The 21,758-nt window shown below is 39.9% G+C and overlaps 2 protein-coding genes and 1 long non-coding RNA gene across 11 annotated transcripts in view; 1 reads left to right on the top strand and 2 right to left on the bottom strand.

The window, feature by feature from the left end:
• The window catches only part of PDE7A (phosphodiesterase 7A), a 123,055-nt gene extending 116,597 nt beyond the window's left edge, over nt 1-6,458 (top strand). For 3 of the 4 annotated variants that reach the window (XM_082719135.1, XM_082719137.1, XM_082719136.1), the window contains exons 11-13: nt 332-428; nt 1,541-1,621; nt 4,671-6,458. In XM_082719135.1, coding sequence (XP_082575261.1) covers nt 332-428; nt 1,541-1,621; nt 4,671-4,879 — 387 coding nt within the window. In that variant the 3' untranslated portion in view covers nt 4,880-6,458. Of the gene's footprint in view, nt 1-331; nt 446-1,360; nt 1,458-1,540; nt 1,622-4,670 lie in introns of all 4 variants that reach the window. The other variant, XR_014308364.1, reaches the window with a different exon arrangement.
• LOC309858862 lies at nt 1,837-10,102 on the bottom strand. Its single transcript, XR_014308392.1, has 2 exons — nt 3,792-10,102; nt 1,837-3,748 (listed from the first exon to the last, which is right to left on the bottom strand). It is a non-coding gene; the product is annotated as an uncharacterized lncRNA (long non-coding RNA).
• Nucleotides 10,103-13,711: 3,609 nt separating this feature from the next.
• Nucleotides 13,712-21,758, bottom strand: part of MTFR1 (mitochondrial fission regulator 1) — a 56,431-nt gene continuing 48,384 nt past the window's right edge. For all 6 annotated transcript variants that reach the window (XM_082719146.1, XM_082719148.1, XM_082719149.1 and 3 more), the window contains 4 exons: nt 18,905-19,137; nt 16,789-17,059; nt 16,063-16,231; nt 13,712-15,239 (listed from right to left, as the gene is read on the bottom strand). In XM_082719146.1, the coding sequence (XP_082575272.1) occupies nt 15,171-15,239; nt 16,063-16,231; nt 16,789-17,059; nt 18,905-19,137 (742 nt within the window). In that variant the 3' untranslated portion in view covers nt 13,712-15,170. The remainder of the gene's footprint in view (nt 15,240-16,062; nt 16,232-16,788; nt 17,060-18,904; nt 19,138-21,758) is intronic.

Below are 21,758 nucleotides of genomic sequence, written 5' to 3' on the forward strand. Positions count from 1 at the left end.
GTGTTTTTTGTGAGATTAGGGTGCTGAGCTGCAGTGGGATCCAAATCAATTCTTGCATCTACAAATGAGAGAGAATCACATGATTTACTTGTAGGCTCTTGGGTATTAGTAAGCATGTGTAGTTAGATGAGCAGTCCTTCCACATTCCTGCAGAAATAACTGAAAGCCCTAACAGCATCATGAACTTAAAGATAAAAGACAATGAATTTTCTGTTGCTGTACTTTTATTAAGATGTTGTTTTTACCACAATTAGATTATGAGTGTGTTGAAGCTTAGTACAATTGAAATTTTACTTTCTCCTTAAAAGACTTTTAATATTTTGCTTGCTAGATGGCTTTGAAATGTGCTGATATTTGTAACCCATGTCGGACCTGGGAATTAAGCAAGCAGTGGAGTGAAAAAGTAACGGAGGAATTCTTCCATCAAGGCAAGTTACAGTTTTGAGTGATAAGTAGTCTGTTCAGTTCCATATTTAGCATCATGTGGATAAACTAACGCAGACATTTACAGGTGTCCAGGAAGAGATGCTTGCTATTTTTAGTGATAATTCATAGTAGATATACATAGAATAAATAATGTAACAATTGAACACCTATTTTGGAAATAAACAGTTCACTTTTGAAATGATCAGATATGTATATATGTATGGATTTGTAAATAGATGTAGAAATTTTGCTGTACAGAAAGATTTCCCTTGTTCCATCTTTGCCCTGTGAGGAAAGTATGGCTCTGTGAACGGCAGGATATGTTTAATAATTGAAAGCCAGGAACCAAGGATCTTCCTTTCAAGCCCCTTCCTTTTAGAAATCTAAGTTTTAAATTTAAATGCTGACAGAATTACAGTCTTAAGGTAACACCTAGTGAAGTTTTTTATCTCCTCCATTTAAAATAGGATATCAGGGGGCGCCTGGGTGGCTCAGTGGATTAAGCCGCTGCCTTCGGCTCAGGTCATGATCTCAGTGTCCTGGGATCGAGCCCCGCATCGGGCTCTTTGCTCAGCGGGAGCCTGCTTCTCTCTCTCTCTCTGCCTGACTCTCCGCCAACTTGTGATTTCTCTCTCTGTCAAATAAATAAATAAAATCTTTAAAAAAAAAAAATTTAATAAAAAAAAATTTTTTAAAAATAAAATAAAATAGGATATCAGGGCGCCTGGGTGGCTCAGTGGGTTAAGCCGCTGCCTTCGGCTCAGGTCATGATCTCAGAGACCTGGGATCGAGTCCCGCATCGGGCTCTCTGCTCAGCAGAGAGCCTGCTTCCCTCTCTCTCTCTCTGCCTGCCTCTCCATCTACTTGTGATTTCTCTCTGTCAAATAAATAAATAAAATCTTAAAAAAAATCTTTAAAAAAAATAATAAAATAGGATATCAGTGAATAACTTAAAAATTCAAAAAAGAGCTAAGTTAGAAGCCATCCTCTCAGGAGGATTAAGTATGTCGTTTTTCCTAAGGAATTTACAGGTAAGATGAGGACTCTAATTATATACTTAAGCAATAGGTATGTTCTACATTAATAATTCTTTTTTTTTTTTTTTTAATTTCAGGAGATATAGAAAAGAAGTATCACCTGGGTGTGAGTCCACTTTGTGATCGTCAGACTGAATCTATTGCCAACATCCAAATCGGTAACTCTGCTTATTTAGCTATAACTGCTTAGAAAAGTGCTGCTGACTTTAGTTTTGTCAAGAAGAGATGCACACCTGAAATATATAACATTAAAATTGTGCTCATTTCTATTTTTTAATTGAAGAAATTATACCAGTTTTTTCCATTTTCGGCTTTCATAATTTGCTCTCATTTGATCTTAGGTCCCCCCAAACCATGATTTTTGCAAAACAGGTAACAGTAGCTTTGTGTCTGTTCTGACACTGAAAGAATACATGGTTTGCCCATGTGGAAGCTTCTTTTGCACGAGGCTGGCATTACCAGTGAGAAAGGGGACCCTGAGCAAGCAGGACCATAACGTGAAGATCAGTTTCCACTACTGCTTCCTTGTCTCTTTTCACTCTGCTTTTGGCTTGTTCTTCAGCCTCCTGCACGGGGCCTCTGCTGCGCAGCATCCACCCCTCACACACCCACAGCAGCTTGGGACTCGGCCCTTTCCCCAAATCTGTGACACCCCTTCATTCTTTCTGCCTCTCGCCATCCTTCCCACCTGCCTGCTGGACTCATTTTTTGGAAGAGCCGCCTCCCCCAGAAGCTGCCTTCCGCTGTCTGCAGGCAGAGTCGCCCCTTTTCCAGACATCCAGAGCCCAGGATCCATGTCTCTCCTGGTTCCCTGGCCCTTGCCCTTGGGGATGTGTTCCTGAGGGCCGGCCACGCCCCCTGGAGGCAGGGGGGCACTTGAGAACCTTACTTAAAGCATAGCTGTCATGGAAAACACAGGGAGATGGGCTGTGACTGCAGCTTGGACAGCTTGTGCAAGAGCAGGGAGTGTCCAGTGGGGTTTTGAGTGTAAAGTAGGAGGACAGTGTGCAGTGGGGCAGGTCAGCTAGGTATTGAGGGATGAGTATAATCTTGGTAGTTGGTGTTGAGTAGGGTCTTGGAGCATTGGTGAACATAAAAAAGTGTGTACACAAATTTCAGAAAGAGAAAGTTTCTAGAAACTCAGACGATAATGTGCTTCTGCACCATAATACTTTGAAAAGAGGGCTGTGCTGTAGGGTGAGAAATTCAGAAATCTAATGCTCACATTGTAACCACAGAGGATGCTCACATGGAAGACAGCAGGTAGGAAAGGACTTGACCGCAGAGGGAGAGGTAGGGAAGATGAAGAGCCATGCCCAGGAGAGTGGGGCGCAGGCCTTCGGGAATGGTGTGGGGGTGCTGGGGTGCCCAGAGATCTCAGGCAGCCAGGAAGCCTGAGGAACTTTACCGAGGGTGATGTTTTCTTTGGGGAGGATGAAAAGACAGGTAAGCAGCAGATCTGTTGTGTCTCAAGTAGAAAAATCTTCAAAAGCCAAAGAATGGGTGAAACCTGGGCAAAGGGGATTGAATCGAAGAGAGGAAAGTGGGTAGCAGAGTCTCCGTAGCTACCCTTCACGTTCTTTTGCCTAAGTAAATGACCCCCTCAGTTAATGAGGAGACTTACAATGAGGTTTTTTAAAATTGCAGTTTTTAAAAGGGAAGAGAAGCTGGATCCCTTAAACTCTTCATTTCCATCTATAGATCTTGTCTATGTTGTCACGACAGTTCTGGGTAAGGTTATCTGAGGGACAAAGATTTCACAGAAAATGACAGTAAAAGTTGACATCTGCTGACTCCTCACAACCACCCTACAACAAAAGTACCACCAGTAGCCTCCTTTTCAGGTAGTTTGCCCAATTTGTACAGTTAACAGATACTGGTTTTTTGACATCAAATCCCAGGTAAAACGGGGATTGAAAGTTCTATTTCTAGGGTAAATCATGGAACTGTAAATACTGTGATTACTCAGAGCCAGCACAGGGTCCGTAAGTAGAAGTCATGTTTAATCCAGTTTCCTTCTCTAATAGGAATAATAGTTTGTTAAACAAGAAAAGATTATGTTCTGGGTAAGTAAGGTATTTGGCATGGTGTCCTGTGGTGTGTGTGGAGGGGAGAGAGGCCTGTGGGCTAGAACAGTAAGTGGGTTCCCGGGCAGCTGACGAATGGTGCCCCACCTTCGGAGAGGGCGCTGCGTGGCTGTCTGTGTCCAGGACCCCGGCCATCATTTTCACCAAGTACTTAAGAGCTAAAAGAATGAGGTTAACCTAGAGCCTGAAGTAATACTTCTGGATTGTTGGGTGTTAGAGGCAAGATCCGCAAGCTCTCAACCAGTTGGAATAATGGGTCGATCTCATTTGGGTATAAAACTCCAACTGCTCATGACTTCACTCTGGCACCTTGAAAAGACAGAACACAACTTCTTGAGGGCGTATCTATCCATTGCTATCTTCCTGGCCACCCTAGAACAGTGCCTGGCAGATATTCGGTTCTCAGTTAATATGTGTGGAGGGAATGGAAGAAATAGAAGAAAGCCTTACTTCCAATAGTAACTACTAGTTCAGATACCACAATTTATACAGTTTTCTAATGAAAAGTCAGGTGCTGATTGCTTTAACTCCAGATTTTTTTGTTACCTAAATGTAACCTATGTTGTCTGTGGTCCACATGGTCTTTTGCCAAAAAGTAGTAGTTCTGGAGGTGAAGAAAATTTAAGCACTGTGAACATAGCAATGATAGAATTTGCATTTTGTCATGAGTTTTGGCTCTATAAATTCTGACTCAAATAAAGTGGCCAGTTGTAAGCATGACCAGGTGTGAAGACTGTGCTGCTTCAGTTCCCGCCTCATCACCCAAAGGCCTTTGGAAAAGACCCCTCGTCGCCTCCAGCTGTCTCCGTGGGAACAGTGTGTCCTGCTTTCTGCAGAGCTTGAGAGGGCCATTGAGTGTTTGCTCAGATAGGATATGTTTGACCAGTGGAGAGGAATCGTCAGAAAAGATTGGATCTGTTTGCCAGTTCACCTTTACATAAAGTCCGATTGAGTTACTCAATAGTTCTTCAGAGAAGTTAGGTCAACTTACACACACACATCCCTGCTGAAAACTTAGGTGATGTCCGGTTAGGACTTAAGAGAATAAACGCTGGATAGATGTTCTGAAGATAAAGTTTCAGAATATATGTTAATGCCCTTTTTCTCTTATTTTCTCAAGGTTTCATGACTTATCTAGTGGAGCCTCTATTCACAGAATGGGCCCGGTTTTCCAATACCAGGCTCTCGCAGACGATGCTCGGACATATGGGGCTGAACAAAGCCAGCTGGAAGGGGCTGCAGAGAGAACAGTCCACCAGTGAGGACACGGACGCTGCGTTCGAGGAGTTGAACTCACAGTTATTACCTCAGGAAAATCGGTTATCATAGCCCCCAGAAGCAGTGGGACAGACTGCCTCCTGCAGGTTTTTAGAAATGTGAAATGGGGTCTCGAGGCGAGAGGACGTTCTCTTGGCTGCCGAGGTTTCTGAACAAACGAGGCCAGCGTTCTTCCCAAGGTGTCGTCTCTCGGATCATGTGACCCCACTTTTTAATTACAAGACCTGAACACATAGCAATATGCATTTGGCTTTCGTGTGAAACCTTGAATATGCAAAGCCCAGCAGGAGCCCATTGGAAAGGAGTAACAGAGGAAGTTTTCCGGTGTGCCACGAGTCTTTCAAAGCATTTATTCCTCGAACCACGAAACTTGAACTGTATCTTTCAGCAGAAATCTCTTGGAATTTAACCAGTCTGATGCAACTTTGTGTATTTGTACCTTCCACTAAGTTCTGAGAAAATGGAAATGTGAAGTGCCCAGCCTCTGCTGCCTCCTGCGAGACTCGATGTTTACAAATCAACTCTGAAATATTGGTTCTAAATTGCCTTGGAGCATGATTGTGAAGGAACCACTAAGAATTTTAAAGATCAAACTGAAACTGCAGCTCTTTCCCCCTGGTTTGCCTTTTTTCTTCTTTGGATGCCACCAAAGCCTCCCATTTGCTATAGTTTTATTTTGCGCACTGGAAACTGAGCATTTATCATAGAGTACCGCCAAGCTTTCCCTCCAGTGCTGTTTGGCAATGCAATTTTTTTTAACTATTAGTTTTTCATTTGGGGCGGGAGGGGAAGAACACCAATGTCCTAGCTGTATTATGATTCTGCAGTGAAGACATTGCATGTTGTTTTCACTACTGTACACTTGACCTGCACATGCAAGAAAAAGGTGGAATGTTTAAAACACCATAATCAGCTCAGGGTATTTGCCAATCTGAAATAAAGTGGGATGGGGAAGTATGTCCTTCAGAGCAAGGGTACCTAAGTCCCTTTCGCTGCAGTGAGTGAGAGGTATGTTGTGTGTGAATGTGTGGATGTATGTTTGCGTGCCATGTCTGTGCATGTGTGACTGTGCATGTGTTATATTTATCCACGTGGGAAATTATTTATTATTTTAGAATGTGACACAATGCGCAGCCACACCAGGGGAGGGGAAGGTAGGTGAGCTGTACCAGACTGCTCCAGTTGCCTTAAACTATGCACAAAGCTAAGTGACCAAACTTCTTGTTTTGATTTGAAAAAAGTGCATTGTTTTCTTGTCCCTCCCTTTGATGAAACGTTACCCTTTGATGGGCCTTTTGATGTGAACAGATGTTTTCTAGGACAAAATCTAAGGACTAATTTTAAACTTCAAACATTCCACTTTTGTAATTTGTTTTAAATTGTTTTATGTATAGTAAGCACAACTGTAATCTAGTTTTAAGAGAAACCGGTGCTTTCTTTTAGTTCAACTGTATTTCCCTTGTTACTGTAAAAGACTGTTTATCGATTATGTTTACAGTTTGTTGCAACAGCCATTTTCTTGGGAGAAAGCTTGAGTGTAAAGCCATTTGTAAAAGGCTTTGCCATACTCATTTTAATATGTGCCTGTTGCTGTTAACTTTTGATGAATAAAAACCTATCTTTTCGCATATTTATCTTTGATATTTAACTTCCAACTCAATCTTTTGGAAATCATGATGCTAAATTATTAGAAAGCAAAGATTCCGCTTCTTGTGCTAGCAGTCACTCTTCCACGATTTATTTAGGCAGAGCTAGGTGCAGGCGCAGTCCTCTGGGGTTCTGTGCCGTCATCCGCAGCTCACGCGGGGGCGAGCGGCCCCAGTTAGGTAGTTGGCTCAGAGTTCGGACTGATACAAGGTACAAGTCAGCTTTGAGGCCATCCTCTTGACTCCACAGCCTTACTGTTCCCACAGTTGGGAATTGCCTAAGACATCAGCACCTCTTGCAAGGACTTAAATACTAGTTATATTGGCCTTGCTTTGACTGGTACCAGTGTAAGACAGGCACCACAGGGCCTCTCCAGTGTCTTCCCCAGTCCAATTCATTAGAAAGGGTATAGTACAAACTTTAAAATCAAACATACTGCCATTATTTGCAGAGAAGAGTGATGTCCAATAGGAATATAATGTGAGCCATGTAAGTGAATTATCAATTTTTCTACTAGCCACATTTTAAGAAGGAAAAAGAAACAGATGGAATTATTTTATTAACATTTATTGCAATATATCCAAAACATTTTATCAATTCAATAGATAGTCCTCATCTTAGAAAAAAACAATTGTTGAGATGTTTTACATTCTTTTGGGGGATACGAAGTCTTTGGAATCTGGTGTGCACTTTACACTTATAGCACATCTCAGTTCAGACTAGCCACATTTCAAGGGCTCAATATCCACATGTGGCTAGTGGCTACCATATTGGACAACACGGGTACAGAAGTCTGACGGTGGTCGAGTGGACTGTAGCTGGGGCAGGTCAATGGCCAGTTAAGGCGGCACCACCCTGGCAAATCTGATGCATCTAGAGTCTGATGAGATCTTTACAGGCTCTGAGAAGATCTTTACAGACCTAGTATGTCAGCACATGGAAAGTGGAACTTTCTCAGGAAACACATTAACCAAACTCACAGTAACTGATATTTTACTTAAAAGTTAGTATTTTTTTCAGTTTACAATGGAAATATAACTATCAATCATTCTCTCCCTTTAGGCAAACCTTCTTGGGAAGTCAATTTATGATCAGCGGTTACGTGGAGAGCATGGATTCTGAGCAAGGGAAGCAAGTTGCCTCATGCATCCATCTCCCTGTGGGGATATACCTGCTGATATCCATGTGTGTCGACCAGGGTACGCTCTTCCCCCGGATGATGCTAGAGATTCTCTGCCAGTAGTTGCTTCTCCACATCAGCTTCTGATTGGCACACCCAGTAGATCTGTCAGTACCTTCGGCTTTGTTTCTGTTGGGCCTGCCCGGGCTCCATCTGCTGGCGTATGATTGCTTCTACCCTGATCCATTTTGTGTTTCTTACTGTTTGATAGTCAAAGGATTTTCTTCTGATTTCCATTCTTGGGAGAGACACCTCAGTATTGCTCCCATTTCCTGCCTACGCATATCATAAACCCACTGAAAAAATCATGTTTTGTTACATGTACGTGGAGGTCACTTTCTACAGCCCTACTCCTTAAATATAACCTATATTCCTTGAACATTGATTTTCTAGAAGAAATTTGAAGAAACAGTTCAGTAATTTAGAAGATTAGACTTACGTAAATATTATGGAACAGAATTAAAATTCACATGAATTTTTAAAACGGGAGACTTCAAAGAATTGTTGAGCGTGTAGCAGCCTTTTGGGTCTCTAGGCCCAATACTTCAGTAGCGGGGGTGGGGGGCATCTCCTCTGTTCTGGGGGTAGAGGTTCATGGAGAGGAAATTTTGGCACAAGCCTTAGCTTAACGAAAAATAATCTGGTACATGGTCAGTATTTGTATTCTGCAAACGCGATGGTTTATAATGATCCTCTTTGTATAAAAGCAGCAAATATTTTATGTCCTTTGCAAACCTGGGAAATATATTTGTACCTGAGGTACAGGTTAGAGGTGCTAGTAATTCTTTGAAGATTCCTATATTGATTTCTTTTTCCAAAATGCTTTCCTGGCTCTTTAAGCTTTAAGTTTTCTTAAAACTCTCTAACTTTCGCATCAGAGGTTTACGATGTTTTCATGTGAACTTTTTTTACTGTATAAATGCTAAATCCTCTCCCAATCAGTATCTCCTGCTTGAGAAAACATACAGTGACAGACAGCTAATATGCATTCACTAATGTTTTTAAATAAACATGCAAGAGTTCATCTGAACCATTCCTTGCTTGCTAAGGATCTGCAGGCAACCTGTGTCTTTTGGAAAGCCCCCAAGTGTCCAAGGTCTGTAGGTAGAATGACCACTACTTGAAGGTGAGTTGACGGGGAGCACACAGCAGGTCTCATTCACCTTCTAGTCTCCTGTGCTTGGCACAGGGCTAGCGTAAATTGGGCCATTAATAAATGTTTGTTGAACAAACTTATTTGGTATTGATGTCTTTCCTCTTTAGCCATCAGTCTAATATTGAACAATTATATCAAAACTAGTTTGTCTGTGGCGAATCATGTGGTCAGCAACACCTGGGTTCCTGTTGTGTGCAGAGAGCACGGCACTCGATGTAATAAAGGTATTAAAAATGACAAAACCCTGGTCTCTGTTCTCAAAATGTTTGGGTGGCAAAATGATGTGTGAAAAGCATTCTATATTATGGCAGTTTCTGTATTACACAAAGTAGGTGCAAAATATTAGGGTGTGGTTTAGGAGAATGGTTTTAGTTTGGTTAATGATGAAAATGACACCATTTCTAGTAATTCTTGAATTTTTTTAACATGACTGGCAAAATCATTTAACCTTCAAATTTGATTCTAATATACATTCTCCACATCTTCACCAACACTTGTTGATGCTGGTCAGTCTGATGGTATGAAGTGACACTGTGGTTTCAATTTGACGACGACGAACATCATTTCGTGCACCTCTTGGCCATCTGTATGTCTAATCTGGAAAAATATCCAAGTCCTCTGCCCATTTTTTTAATCAGGTTATTTGGTTTTTTGATAGAAGTTGTATAATTCTTTATGTTTTGGATAACCCCTTATCAGATGTACAGTTTGTAAGTAACAACTCCCACTAAGTGGCTGCCTTCACATTTTGTTGATGGGGTTTCCTTTGCTGTGTACAGCCCTTTAGTTTGATATGATCATGTTTGTTATTATAGCTTTTATTGCCCCTGCCTAAGGAGACTGATCCAAAAAGCCTATTTCTAAGACCAGTGTTAAAGACGTTACTGCCTGTGGTATCTTCTAGGAGATTATGGTTTTAGGCCTCATATTCAAGTCTTTAATCCATTTGAATTTTTGTATACAGTATAAGTAAACCAGTTTTCCCAATACCACTTATGAAGATATTGTACATCCTTGGCTCCTTTGTCATAGATTGATTGACCCATATATGCCTGGCTTTATTTCTGGGCTCTTTATTCTGTTTCATTAATCTATAGGTCTGTTTTTATGCCAGTATCATACTGTTTTAATTACTAGAGTTTTGTAATAGGTTTTGAAATCAGCACAGTGCTTCCAGCTTTGTTCTTTCTCAAGACTGCTTTGGCTATTGGAAGGTCTTTTGTGATTCCATACAAATCTTAGGATTATTTGTTCTAGTTCTGTTTAAAAAAAAAAAAAAAAGAAAAAGAAATGCAGTTGGCACTTTGATAGGGATTGCACTGAACCTGTAGATTGCTTTGGGTAGTTTGAGCATTTTAACAATCCCAAGTCTTCCAGTCCATGAGCATGGTATGTGTCCTCTTCAGTTTCTTTCATCAGTTATAATTTTCACAGTATAGGTGTCACTTCCTTAGTTAAATTTATTCCCAGGTATCTTCTTCTTTTTAATGCAGTTATACATGGGATTATTTTCTCAACTTTTTTTCTAATAGGTCCTTATTAGTATATAGAACTACAACTCATTTCTGTAGGTTACTTTTGTATACTGTTTTTAAAAAGATTTATTTCAGGGGTGAGAGACGGAGAATCTCAAGCAGACTCCCTGCTGAGCATGGAGCCCAACAAGAGGCTCAGTCCCAAACCTGAGATCATGATCGAGCCAAAATCAAAAGTTGGATGCTTAACCAACTGAGCAACCCAGGTGCCCCTGTCTAAAATTTCATAACTGAATTCATTTCTAGTTATGATGGTGTTTTGGTAGATCCTTTTAGTTTTTTATATATAGTATGTCAACTGCAAATATTGAGTTTTACTACTTTTCAGTTTGGATGCCTTTTCTTTTTTTTCCTGATTGCTATGGCTAGACTTCCCAATACTATATTGAATAAAAGTGGTGAGAGTGGGTATCCCTATCTTGATCTTAGAAGAAAAGCTTTAAACTTTTCAACATTGAGGATGATGTTACCTGTGAGTCAGTCATACGTGGCCTTTATTATGTTCAGGTACGTTCCCTCTACACCCACTTCGTTTTTATCACAAATGGCCATCAAATTTTGTCAAGTGTTTCTTTTTCCTGCATCTGTTGCATACATTTTTATCCTTGTATTATTAATGTGGTATATCACATTGATTTGCAGATGTCAAATCATCCTTGCACCCCTGGAATAAATCCCATTTGATCATGTGTATGACCCTTTTAACATACTAAATTCTGTGTGCTAGTACTTTGTTCAGGATTTTTGCATCTATTTGCATTGGGGATAGTGATCTGTAGTTTTCTTTTTATGTGGTTTGTCTTTCAGTATCAGGCCAGTGCTGGCCTCTGTAATCTTTATTATTTCCTTCCTTCTACTAACTAGATACAAGCTTAGGTAGTTTATTTGGGATTTCGTTTCTTGAGGTAGACTTTCTTTAGCCATGAACTTCCCTCTTGGAAATGCTTTTTGTTGCATTCTATGGCTTTTGTAAAGTTGTTTCATTTTTCATTTGTCTTAAAGTGTTTTTTAATTTTCTCTTTGATTTCTTCATTGACTTAATGTTTAATAATGTTTTTAGTCTCCATGTTTTTGTGTTTTTACCAGTTTTAATGTAAATGACTTCTAGTTTCATACTGTTTTAACTGTTAGGAAAAAAGAGGCCTGATATTGAATTTATTGAAACTTTTGTGGCTTAACATGATCGCTCTTGCAGAATGTTCTGTGTACAGTGTACAGTTGAAAAGAATCTGTATTCTACAGTTTGGGGGAATGGAATGTTTTGTATGTATCAAGTCCATCTGGTCTAATGTGTCATTTAAGGCCAATGTTTCCTTATTTTCTCTCTGGATCTATCCATTGATGTAAGTGGGGGTATTAATGGCTCCTACTATTAAAGTATTACTGTCACTTTCTCTCTTTTATGTTTATGTCTCAATATTTTGCTTTCTATATTTACATGCTCCTATGTTGGCTGCAGAGGTATAATGATAAAGGGGTTGATCCAAGAGGATCTAACACTTGTAATCATTATGTAATACCCTTGTCTTTTGTTACAGTCTTGGTCTATTTTGGTTTTTTTTGAAGATTTATTTGAGAGAAAACAAGGGTATGGGATGAGCAAAGAGAGAGGGACACACTGACTCTGCTGAGCATGGAGCCTGATGCAGCCCACCTCAGGACCCCGATATCATGACCTGAACCAAAATCAAGAGTTGGACACTTAAACAGACTGAGCCACATGTTTGCCCCTAGTCTTTGTCTATTTTGTATGATATGTGTATTGTTAACATTAGTCTTCTTACTGTTTGCTTGCATAGAATAACTTTCTTCATCCTGTCACTTCCAATAGATATATCTTTAGATCTGAAATAAGTCTCATAGGCAGCAAATACGTGGGTCTTTTTAAAATGTACCCAGCCAACCCCTCATAGGAAACATGCTTATCTCCATTTTGTTTAGTTTTCTCAGGTTTTGTCCTATTCTTTTGCCTTTCTTTGCTTCTGTAAAGTAGGCAAACAGCTACCCCTCCCAATCCTGAAGGAGTGGCCCTGTGTAGGAATGCCCTGTGCAGACTGCAGCTGCCTGACAGCTTTGCATGGTGAGCCAGAATGGAAGCAGGCACAGGCCAGGGATATCCTATGCACACTATGCTAGGGCCACCTTTGGGGGGAATGGCTCAAGCTAGTGGGGGCCTGAGGCTCACTGGGGTGGCCCAGCAGGCTGGCTAGAGTGCCTGGACTCTGCTCCAGTCTACGCTATCAAGATGGAAGGGGAACATAAACAATGGTAATGAGCAGTGCTTTCCACCTGAGGCCCAGCAGTTTCTCCACCATTCTTCTGACAGCTGTAGTTAGTAAATGGCTCTCCTTCACTCAGGGCTAATTGCCCTTTAAACCAGTTTTTTTTTGTTTTTTTTTTTTTTTTTTGCTGTGCCCCAGGGTGGACAAATCTGCACACAGGCTCCCCCAGGATATCCCTCCTTATGTAGTTTGCTGCACTGGGGTTCAGGTTCCTGTCATTACTACCTCTCCCCTACCTTTCTCTCTGTGGTCCCTCTCTCTTCTGTTGTACGAAAGCTATTCAGTCAGCCCTTAGTTCTTCTAGAACAATTGCTTTATATGTAAATTTGAGTTTAGCAGCTCTCTAAGCTCCCTAAACCACTATCCTGGACTGCCTCCCAAAAGTCTACTTCAGCCTCATTCTATCCCTCAGAGAAAACTCCCTTATTTTGGAGTTGTTAGAAGGATGGTTTTTCCAAAGTATTTGTTTCCGGTAGTTGCTACCTCACGTTGTCTTCTTTATCACTGAGACACAGGCTCGGGAACTAGGTATATCAAGAAAACAGGATTCTTGCACAGACGGGCCCATGACTTCTGCTCCACCGCAAGCCTGTGCAAGCAGTATACAGGATGACACCTAGCAGAAATCAGTCTACTGGAAGCTACAGCACCTCACGTAAAATCATGTGAGTAGTAATTATTTAGCTATCTACCACTCATAGAATGCATTCAAACTTATTTCATGTAATCCTCGACAACTGTTTCAGCTGAGTATTATTCCTGTTTTGAAAACAGAATGACTTGTAGAACTCCCAAGTCCAGGCTCTCTGACTCCTATTCAGTGTGTATATATAGTGCATCTCGGACCAGTCAGATCATAGGAGACAAAACATACTAGTTACTTTACATTTTATAGCTGAGGCTCAGAAACTTTATTTTTATCATCTTTCACTTAAGGCATTGTGCTGAGTGGGAGAAACTGAGACTGGTGAGTAAGTGGCAACGGATTTCCACCTTCAGAATGCAGAAAGTAAATTCTAAAGAATCTGCATGTACGATATAAGAGAATCTTACCCATCAAAAAATAATATATAGGCCTTGTGGTCCAAGGAAAACGTAAGTTTGCTTTATTTTAAAACAGTAACTTCCTTCAATTGGAGAAGTGGCCAAAATTCAATACTGATACAAATTCTTAGGAGGTCAAAATATGAAATTCAGGCAAATTTTCTGAATTTTTTTAAAGGCAGAATTTATAAATCAAACAATGTAATCAACAACATATGTAAAATAAGTCACAGTTCAAATTTAAGCTGAGTAACATTTGCAAATATTGAGAACACTGCACATATTTTCAATAACTTAAAAGTAAATTCTCCTCTTCCTATCTTCACTTCTTTTTACTAGATTTAAGTAAATCCAAATATTTACTCGTGGTAAGAGATTCTGGCATTAACTATGAGTTTAACAGAAATACAGAAAACCATAAAGATTATCAAGCATTCACAAATGATCAGGTATAGCAATTCCTCAGAAGCCCTCAATGAGAAAGGCTGTTCTCCACTTTCTAATAGCACCTAAGGTTTGCTGCATAATGTAATTCAACAGAACAGCACTCTGACCAATGATAAACTTGTATGAAATTATTTCGCCTATTCAAGGTTTCATTATAAAGCTACGGTATTTGACCAATATTAAAAATCTTAAAACTCCATTATATTGCCATTTCCATTATGTTACCTCAGCAACAAGTTATCTTTATGATGCCATTTATTCAACTGAAAAAAAAAAAAAAAAAAGATGGTACATTGTGGTTTTCATCTGTTACAGATTTAATTCAATAATCTGATTTCTCACTATATGAAAACTACATTTTCTTTCTCAGTGCTGGAAAGCACTAAAGTGAAAGCAGCTTTCATAGTCCCTGACTTCCCTTTAAATGAAAGCATTATGGAATTTTCAGCAGTGAACATTATCTGGTTCTTACTTTGAACCCCATCTCCAAGGAAATGAGAGATTCTAAGGTAAAAAGTCCCGTTCAAGGCAAAAAGGTTCCAATCCTAAATATTTCACTCCAACAACCTGTGTTCCATCATTGAGTAGTAAATGATCAGTGACAACTAATGATGGTAACAGTACCTTCACTGACATCATTATTAAAATCTACATATTATTTTATATCCAAATATATGCATATAAAATATCTGCACAGATAAATTAGTGTTAAAAATTAAAAACTCAACATCTACAAATGTCCTTTCTTCTGAAATCTATGTAATTGTTCTCAAGAGTAGAAACCTGAACATCCCAACTATACATTAAAAACACATGTCTGAATACATGTTATGGAAAACTTCAGAACTAATCTTGCCCCCCCCCCAAAAAAAACAAAAAAAAACCCACAAACTTAAGAGTGTTTTTGTTATTGCTGAATCTAATTAGACTTAAAGGATGTCACTGAATACTAAATTCAGGTATTTACTAAATAGTGTTGATTTCTACTTGTCAAACAGCCCTAACAAACCAACAGCTGGAACAAGGATAGTTTTTCTCTGCTCACTGTCTATTAGGAAGTTGAAACATTTTCAATTAAAGCCTTCATTTTTCCTGTAGACTTCAACATGTGTGGCCCAAACTGGAAAAGAAACAAAAAAAAAAAAGTATAAAGACACTGGTTCAGGTAAAAGTAATGATATACTCCCCTCCTAATCATGGATCAAAGGTCTGGGTAGGTTCTGCATGAAAAACCAAGCAGCTAGGTAACAGTAAAACCATGAACTGAATATGACACATTAACAAGGAAAGCAAATTATTTCCTAGAAAACTATAACCATCTTAGCAAGACCATAAGCTTTAGTCCAATTTTACTTCTTTGAGTAAAAGAATGAAGTATAAGGTTTCCTTTTTTCAATGTCTAAAGAGTTTCAAAGATGCTAGAATTTCTAAGATACCTGCTTCTCTAGAATGGACAAGCACATATACCACATGACAGTAAAGGGAATGTATAAATTAATATTCGAGTTTCCATAAAATCTGCTCAATCTCCCCTATGACATGAAACATACTGCAAGGAAGGTCCACGTTGAATCTCACCCACATCAGACTACTTTCACAAGGCCCTCTAAAGGAAAATGATCTTTACTTTTTTCAATTCTCCTCCACAACATACATACTGTCCTAAGATATAAATTTTAGTATAATGAATTTCGCTTCATTATGCTTACATGGAAATCAAGCACAGCATGGAAAATTTAACACTCGAGATGCTAAGCAGTGAAGCCAAGAGTTGGCTTTTGCTTCCCTTTTTACGCTCTTAAATCTACTCGTGGGTAGGGGCTAAATCCCATAGCACATCCTTCTGAATTCTAAGGCCACAGCTCAATGTCACAAAATACAGGTGGCTCAGTAATGGAGTCAATTGCCATGCTGTACAAGGGAAGAGGTGACCTAATACTCACCAACACTGTTTCTGAGGTGGCGTCTGATGCAGGTTTGGGAATTCCTTTATCAATTTCACCTTGACTATCGCTTCGATATCGATAAGCAAATTTCTTTTTCAGAGCCTCTGCGATGAGGGCAGCTGGGTCAGTAGCATCCACCGTTTTGGGCTTTATATCCTGTTCTGACCTTAAGGAAGTGAACAGAAACCAAGGGGACATTTCAGTATGCTGGCTCCTTCCGAGAAGTCACTGTGTGCCTGCACATGCTTGATGGCACGTCTCTAGCATCACAGATCCCCAGTGAAGTTACTGACAAACATTGCGAGAAGTGAGACAGAAACCCTAGATTTAAGGCTCAGTTAAAGAACACAAAGATGCCCAAGGAACAGCTACTCAATTCAACTCAAGAGCACACACTGTGCTCTCCCTTCAGGGCAATTACAGCTCCATTCTTCTCCCAAAGCCTAGTGATCACCACAATGCCAACACAGCTTTACTGAAAGAAGCACTGGACAATAACAAAGGCTTTACATAAAAGAACTTTAAATGCAATGGGGGAAAGACAAAGTGTAACCTAGAGATGTTTGCTAATTTCTTAGATAAGAACTAAGAATTTTTTTTAAACTAAAAACTAGAACTATTCACGGTAATCATGTTATAAAAGAAAATTCTCAAGGAGTCTAGTACTTTGTTTTATAAAACACAACAAAAATAAAGTGTGAGAGAAGATAAATGTATTCTCACCTTTTTACTGACCGAAGTTTTACACTGTTCATATCTTTAAGGATCTCTAGCATATTTGGCATATCAGGTTTCTTTGGACTGCTCTTAACCAAAGTCTTCCCAGCACAGGCTTTTTTCTCCCTTCGCTCTTTTATCAGGTCAATAGCCGATGATGCACTTTGGTGGAGTCCTGATGGGGGAAGGGGTGGGGGAGGTGGGGGTGGGGGCGGCGGCGGTGGTGGTGGAATAGAGGATGGTGGTGTAGTAACAGATGTGGCAGGCTCTAAGTCACCTACAGAAATAAGGAAAAATTAATTTAATCTTGATGGTAACCGGCAAATAAAATACTTTTAACAGGGGCACCTGGGTGGTTCAGTGGGTTAAAGCCTCTGCCTTCAGCTCAGGTCATGACCCCAGGGACTTGGGATCAAGCCCCGTGTCAGGCTCTCTGCTTAGCGGGGAGCCTGCTTCCTTCTCTCTCTCTCTGCCTGCCTCTCTGTCTACTTGTGATCTCTGTCTGTCAAATAAATAAAAAATCTTAAAAAAAAAAAAAATCCTTTAAAAAGAAAGAAATTCTTTTAACAGCAAAATTATGTTAAGGACTTTTGTATACCTGAAATCAATATGCTTGAAAGAAACCTCAGTTAAGGAAGTAAAGGAAGTTTCATTTACTTGGTTAGAATCTTGAATACCTGCATTTAATCCCAAACTCTCCAGATGGAAAAGTTCCACTTAACAGGGGTGTTTTTGTGATCTCAAATGTTCAAGCCTGGCTACTGCACATTCTCTAACTACTTTTAGATAAAATATAAAACAATGTGCACTGTATAAACATCTTCAACATAGTTTGACAATTCGCTACTGTATTTGGAAAAACTGGTAAATTTGTGATTCATTTTAGGAATATATATATTTAAGACTTACTGGGCATTTAAAGTTTTAAGGCTTATTATTCAACAAATTTCTGAAAGAAGAAAAAGTATTACTTTTCAAAACAGTAACCAAGGTAAGAGTTAAAGTGACACCAAAATAAGGATGTAAAAATTCATCTTTCTGCATAACTAGAGGACACAGTTGTTCACTGGTTGAACTGTATTGATTAGGGGGAGCTCAATGTAAAATTTTTACTCAAGGGTTTTTGACTGTAAATAGAACATTTAGTAACATAAATCTCCAAACTGCCTCACTACAGCAGTTTTCATAGTCTGCCAGAAGAGGGAGGTAAAGCAAAAGAGAAATGCAATTTAAAAGTTAAAAGCAAAGGCAGGACTTCTGGATTTCAAAAAGTTACATGCAAATTTCATTTAAGTAACCAATTACTTCTTAAGCACTCAGTGCCCAGAGTCCATCTGCTCTCTCTCTTGGCAGTACACAGGCTGGATGAGGTTTCCGTGTTGGATTACATTAAACTCTAGGAGCATAAGTGGCTCAGAAGCAGAGTAACTGTCCTTATCCTTTAACCTTTAGAATTGGCTAATTCTGAATCTAGCCAGGCCTAGGGAAAACAACTACTACTTGCCAGTGGGTTAATGGGCTAGGATTTCAAGACTATGGTTTCTTCTCCAAAGTAACAATGCACACAAATAAAAGCAAACAGTACTAAACCAGGAGTCACAGGACCTGAATTCAGTTTCTACTCTAGGCAAGAGGAAGAGAAATGACTATTAAGTAGTTACCATGTGCTAAAGGCATTGTATAAAATTTCCACATTTACTATAACTACTCCACCATATAGGTACTACTGGCCCATTTTAGAGCATAAGAGGGAGGAAGAAAGGCCTAGGACTTGCCTTACAATATGCAGGTAAGTAAACAGCACTCAACCCTGTCAGGGCTCTTTTGAGATTACTTCACGGCTGATAAAATTGGTGCCATTATCACAGACAAAAGTTTCCCAAGTGCATTCACATAGCAGCAATTCAACCATATGAATTTCAGTACTTTCCCAAATTCATTCTCTCTGATAGCATGAAAACCAACAAAACCACTTAAAGTTGACTGGGTCCTGGACTAAACCATGGAGAAGACTGATCTTTGGTTTTTTAACAACCCCATCGCTATTACTTGCTAATACATTTTAAAATTAGTGGCATTCTCCTAATTTCCAGTTCACTGGTTAAATGTATGATTTACAGACCTGTAATGAGATTTTGCTGTTCTTGCAGGGTCACAATTTTGGCAATCTGAGCTCTGAGAGCAGCAAGTTCATTTTCAAGGGCACAGATCTTCTGCAATGCTTCCTCATTCGCTAGTGCTGTCTTCTGTTGAGGATCTTCTGGAGACAGGTTTGGTAAGGAAAACTGCCTGCTTGGCGGCTTCTCAAAGAAGGGAAGGTCATCCTGGAGAGGTTGCCTGGATCTGACCTCTGTCCTGCAAGAAAGAAAAAAGGATCGCTAGATCACAGGGTTTGTAAGGAAATATAAAGATCATTACCAATTAATCAGAACATGATATCTGAGAAATACTTTTCAGACTAACCTTACATAAATCCCCTCCTGTAAGTTTCAAAACAACAAAGTACTTATCAACCTGCTGCAGGTACATACCAAGCCAGGTTTCTTACTGCAGTCATTCTTAATTTCTATGTAATATGCACAAACTTACACTATCAGGAGTATCACAGATTCCAACAATGTTTTTGCTAATCCACATTTTGAGTAGGTTTGAACTTAATGTTCTAAAAATGGTAAACTAGGGACGCCTGGGTGGCTCAGTTGGTTAAGCAGCTGCCTTCGGCTCAGGTCATGATCCCAGCGTCCTGGGATCGAGTCCCACATCGGGCTCCTTGCTCGGCAGGGAGCCTGCTTCTCCCTCTGCCTCTGCCTGCCATTCTGTCTGCTTGTGCTCGCTCTCTTCCCCTCTCTCTGATAGATGAATAAAATTAAAAAAAAAAAAAAAAAGGTAAACTAATTACTGGTTTCATTTGACAACAAAATCAAATGAGTAATTCAATATCCTTTTGCCAGGATCCGGGCTTCTGCATTTCAAAGTCAGTGTTTTCCACGTATGATAAAATACAACAAATTTCAAGACACAGTGTAACAATATGGCCCAAACAGCATCAGAAACTAAAAAGGAGGGACAAGCATGAACTGAACCCATGAAGTAACTACATACACAGTCTTATTTTCACCTGGGTTTAAAGAAATTTTTTACTGGGGCGCCTGAGTGGCTCAGTGGGTTAAAGCCTCTGCCTTGGGCTCAGGTCATGATCTCAAGGTCCAGTGATAGAGCCCCACATCAGGCTCTCTGCTTGGCAGGGGCCTGCTTCCCTCTCTCTCTCTCTGCCTGCCTCTCTGCCTACTTGTGATCTCTGGCAAATAAATAAACAAAATCTTAAAAAAAAAAAAAAAAAGTTTTTTTACTATGCACTGATCCATAGTTACAAATATAGGTCTTTTTTTTCTTTTTAAGATTTTCTTTATTTATTTGAGAGACAGAGACCACAAGTAGACAGATAGGCAGGCAGAGAGAGAGGAGGAAGCAGGCTTCCCACTGAGCACAGAGCCCAATGCGGGGCTCGATCCCAGGACCCAGGACCCTGAGATCCTGACCTGAGCTGAAGGCAGAGACTTTAACCCACTGAGTCACCCAGGCGCCCCCAAATATAAGTCTTTTTTTTTTTTAAAGATTTTATTTATTTATTTGACAGATAGAGACCACAAGCAGGCAGAGAGGCAGGCAGAGAGAGAGGAGGAAGCAGGCTCCCCGCCAAGCAGAGAGCCCGATGTGGGGCTTGATCCCAAGACCCTGGGATCATGACCTGAGCTGAAAGCAGAGGCTTTAACCCACTGAGCCACCCAGGTGCCCCCAAGTCTTTTGAGGCTGAGAATAAAATTTAGATTTCTTTTTAACTATCAATTTATACGCTCAGCTGTTTCATCCTATTTTTCTACAACTGGGTTTTCTAGGCCTTTAAGCCCTTTGTTCTTCCAGCTTTACTGAGGTAAAACTGACAGTTGTATTTTATTTATCTGAGGTGTACAAGATGATGATCTGAGTACACACTGTGAAATAATCACCACAGTCAAGTTAATGAACATATCCCAGGCTCCCTCAGTTTCATGTGGTCATGTGACTGAGTTCCAGCTAACAAGATACAGGCAGATGTTGACAGGAGAGGACTCCGTGAGAAAGTCCTTTAATCTCTAGCCCCACCCCATTCCTTGCTCCTGAGTCTTGAGTACAAGGTGATGACTGGATTTGAGAGTCCCAGACAGCCAAAGGCTAACCTGGGCATAGAAGCCAATGCTAAGGATGGCAGAGAGCCTATCTGGGTCCCTGTGAACACTGTAGAGCCACTGTCAGTTTCAGACTATCTACTCTGGATATTTTTGATTTGAGAAATAAACTTCTATCTTGTAAAAGGTACCATTATTTGGGGCTTCTCTGTTACATGTACTCAAACCTAATCCTGTTATAAAACCATCATTAAATTCTATTTTAATTTTCCTTTACCTGGATATTGGTATTTTATTTTTGCTTAACAAGTGTTATAATTCTTCATTCTACCTTGTGTTCTAAATGAAGGAATTCTTGGACCTTTAGCTTTTGGTATTCCCTGAATTCAGAAGTTTTTCTTCATTATTTAATTTTGCTTATGCTCTCTTAATTAATTTACCATACATGGAGGATGCCTGTAAACTTTTTTTCCCGTAATATTATTAAATAAAAATACCTGGAGACTAAATATCTCAGTTGTCCCCAGCCTTAGCTTAACTAGCAAGAAACTTTAAAAATACTAACTTTAGGGGCGTCTGGGTGGCTCAGTCGTTAAGCATCAGCCTTCGGCTCAGGTCATGATCCCAGGGCCCTGGGATCGAGCCCTGCATTGCATCAGGAAGCCTGCCTCGCCCTCTCCCACTCCCCCTTGCTTGTGTTCCCTCTTTCGCTGTCTCTCTCTGTCAAATAAATAATAAAATCTTTTTAAAAAAAGACTGACTTTATTAATTTTAAGTTGGGTATCTGTGGGATAAAGAAGTAGGTCTGGC

The sequence above is a fragment of the Mustela nivalis genome (genome assembly GCF_964662115.1).
Source record: "Mustela nivalis genome assembly, chromosome: 2".
NCBI classification, from domain to species: Eukaryota; Metazoa; Chordata; class Mammalia; order Carnivora; family Mustelidae; genus Mustela; species Mustela nivalis.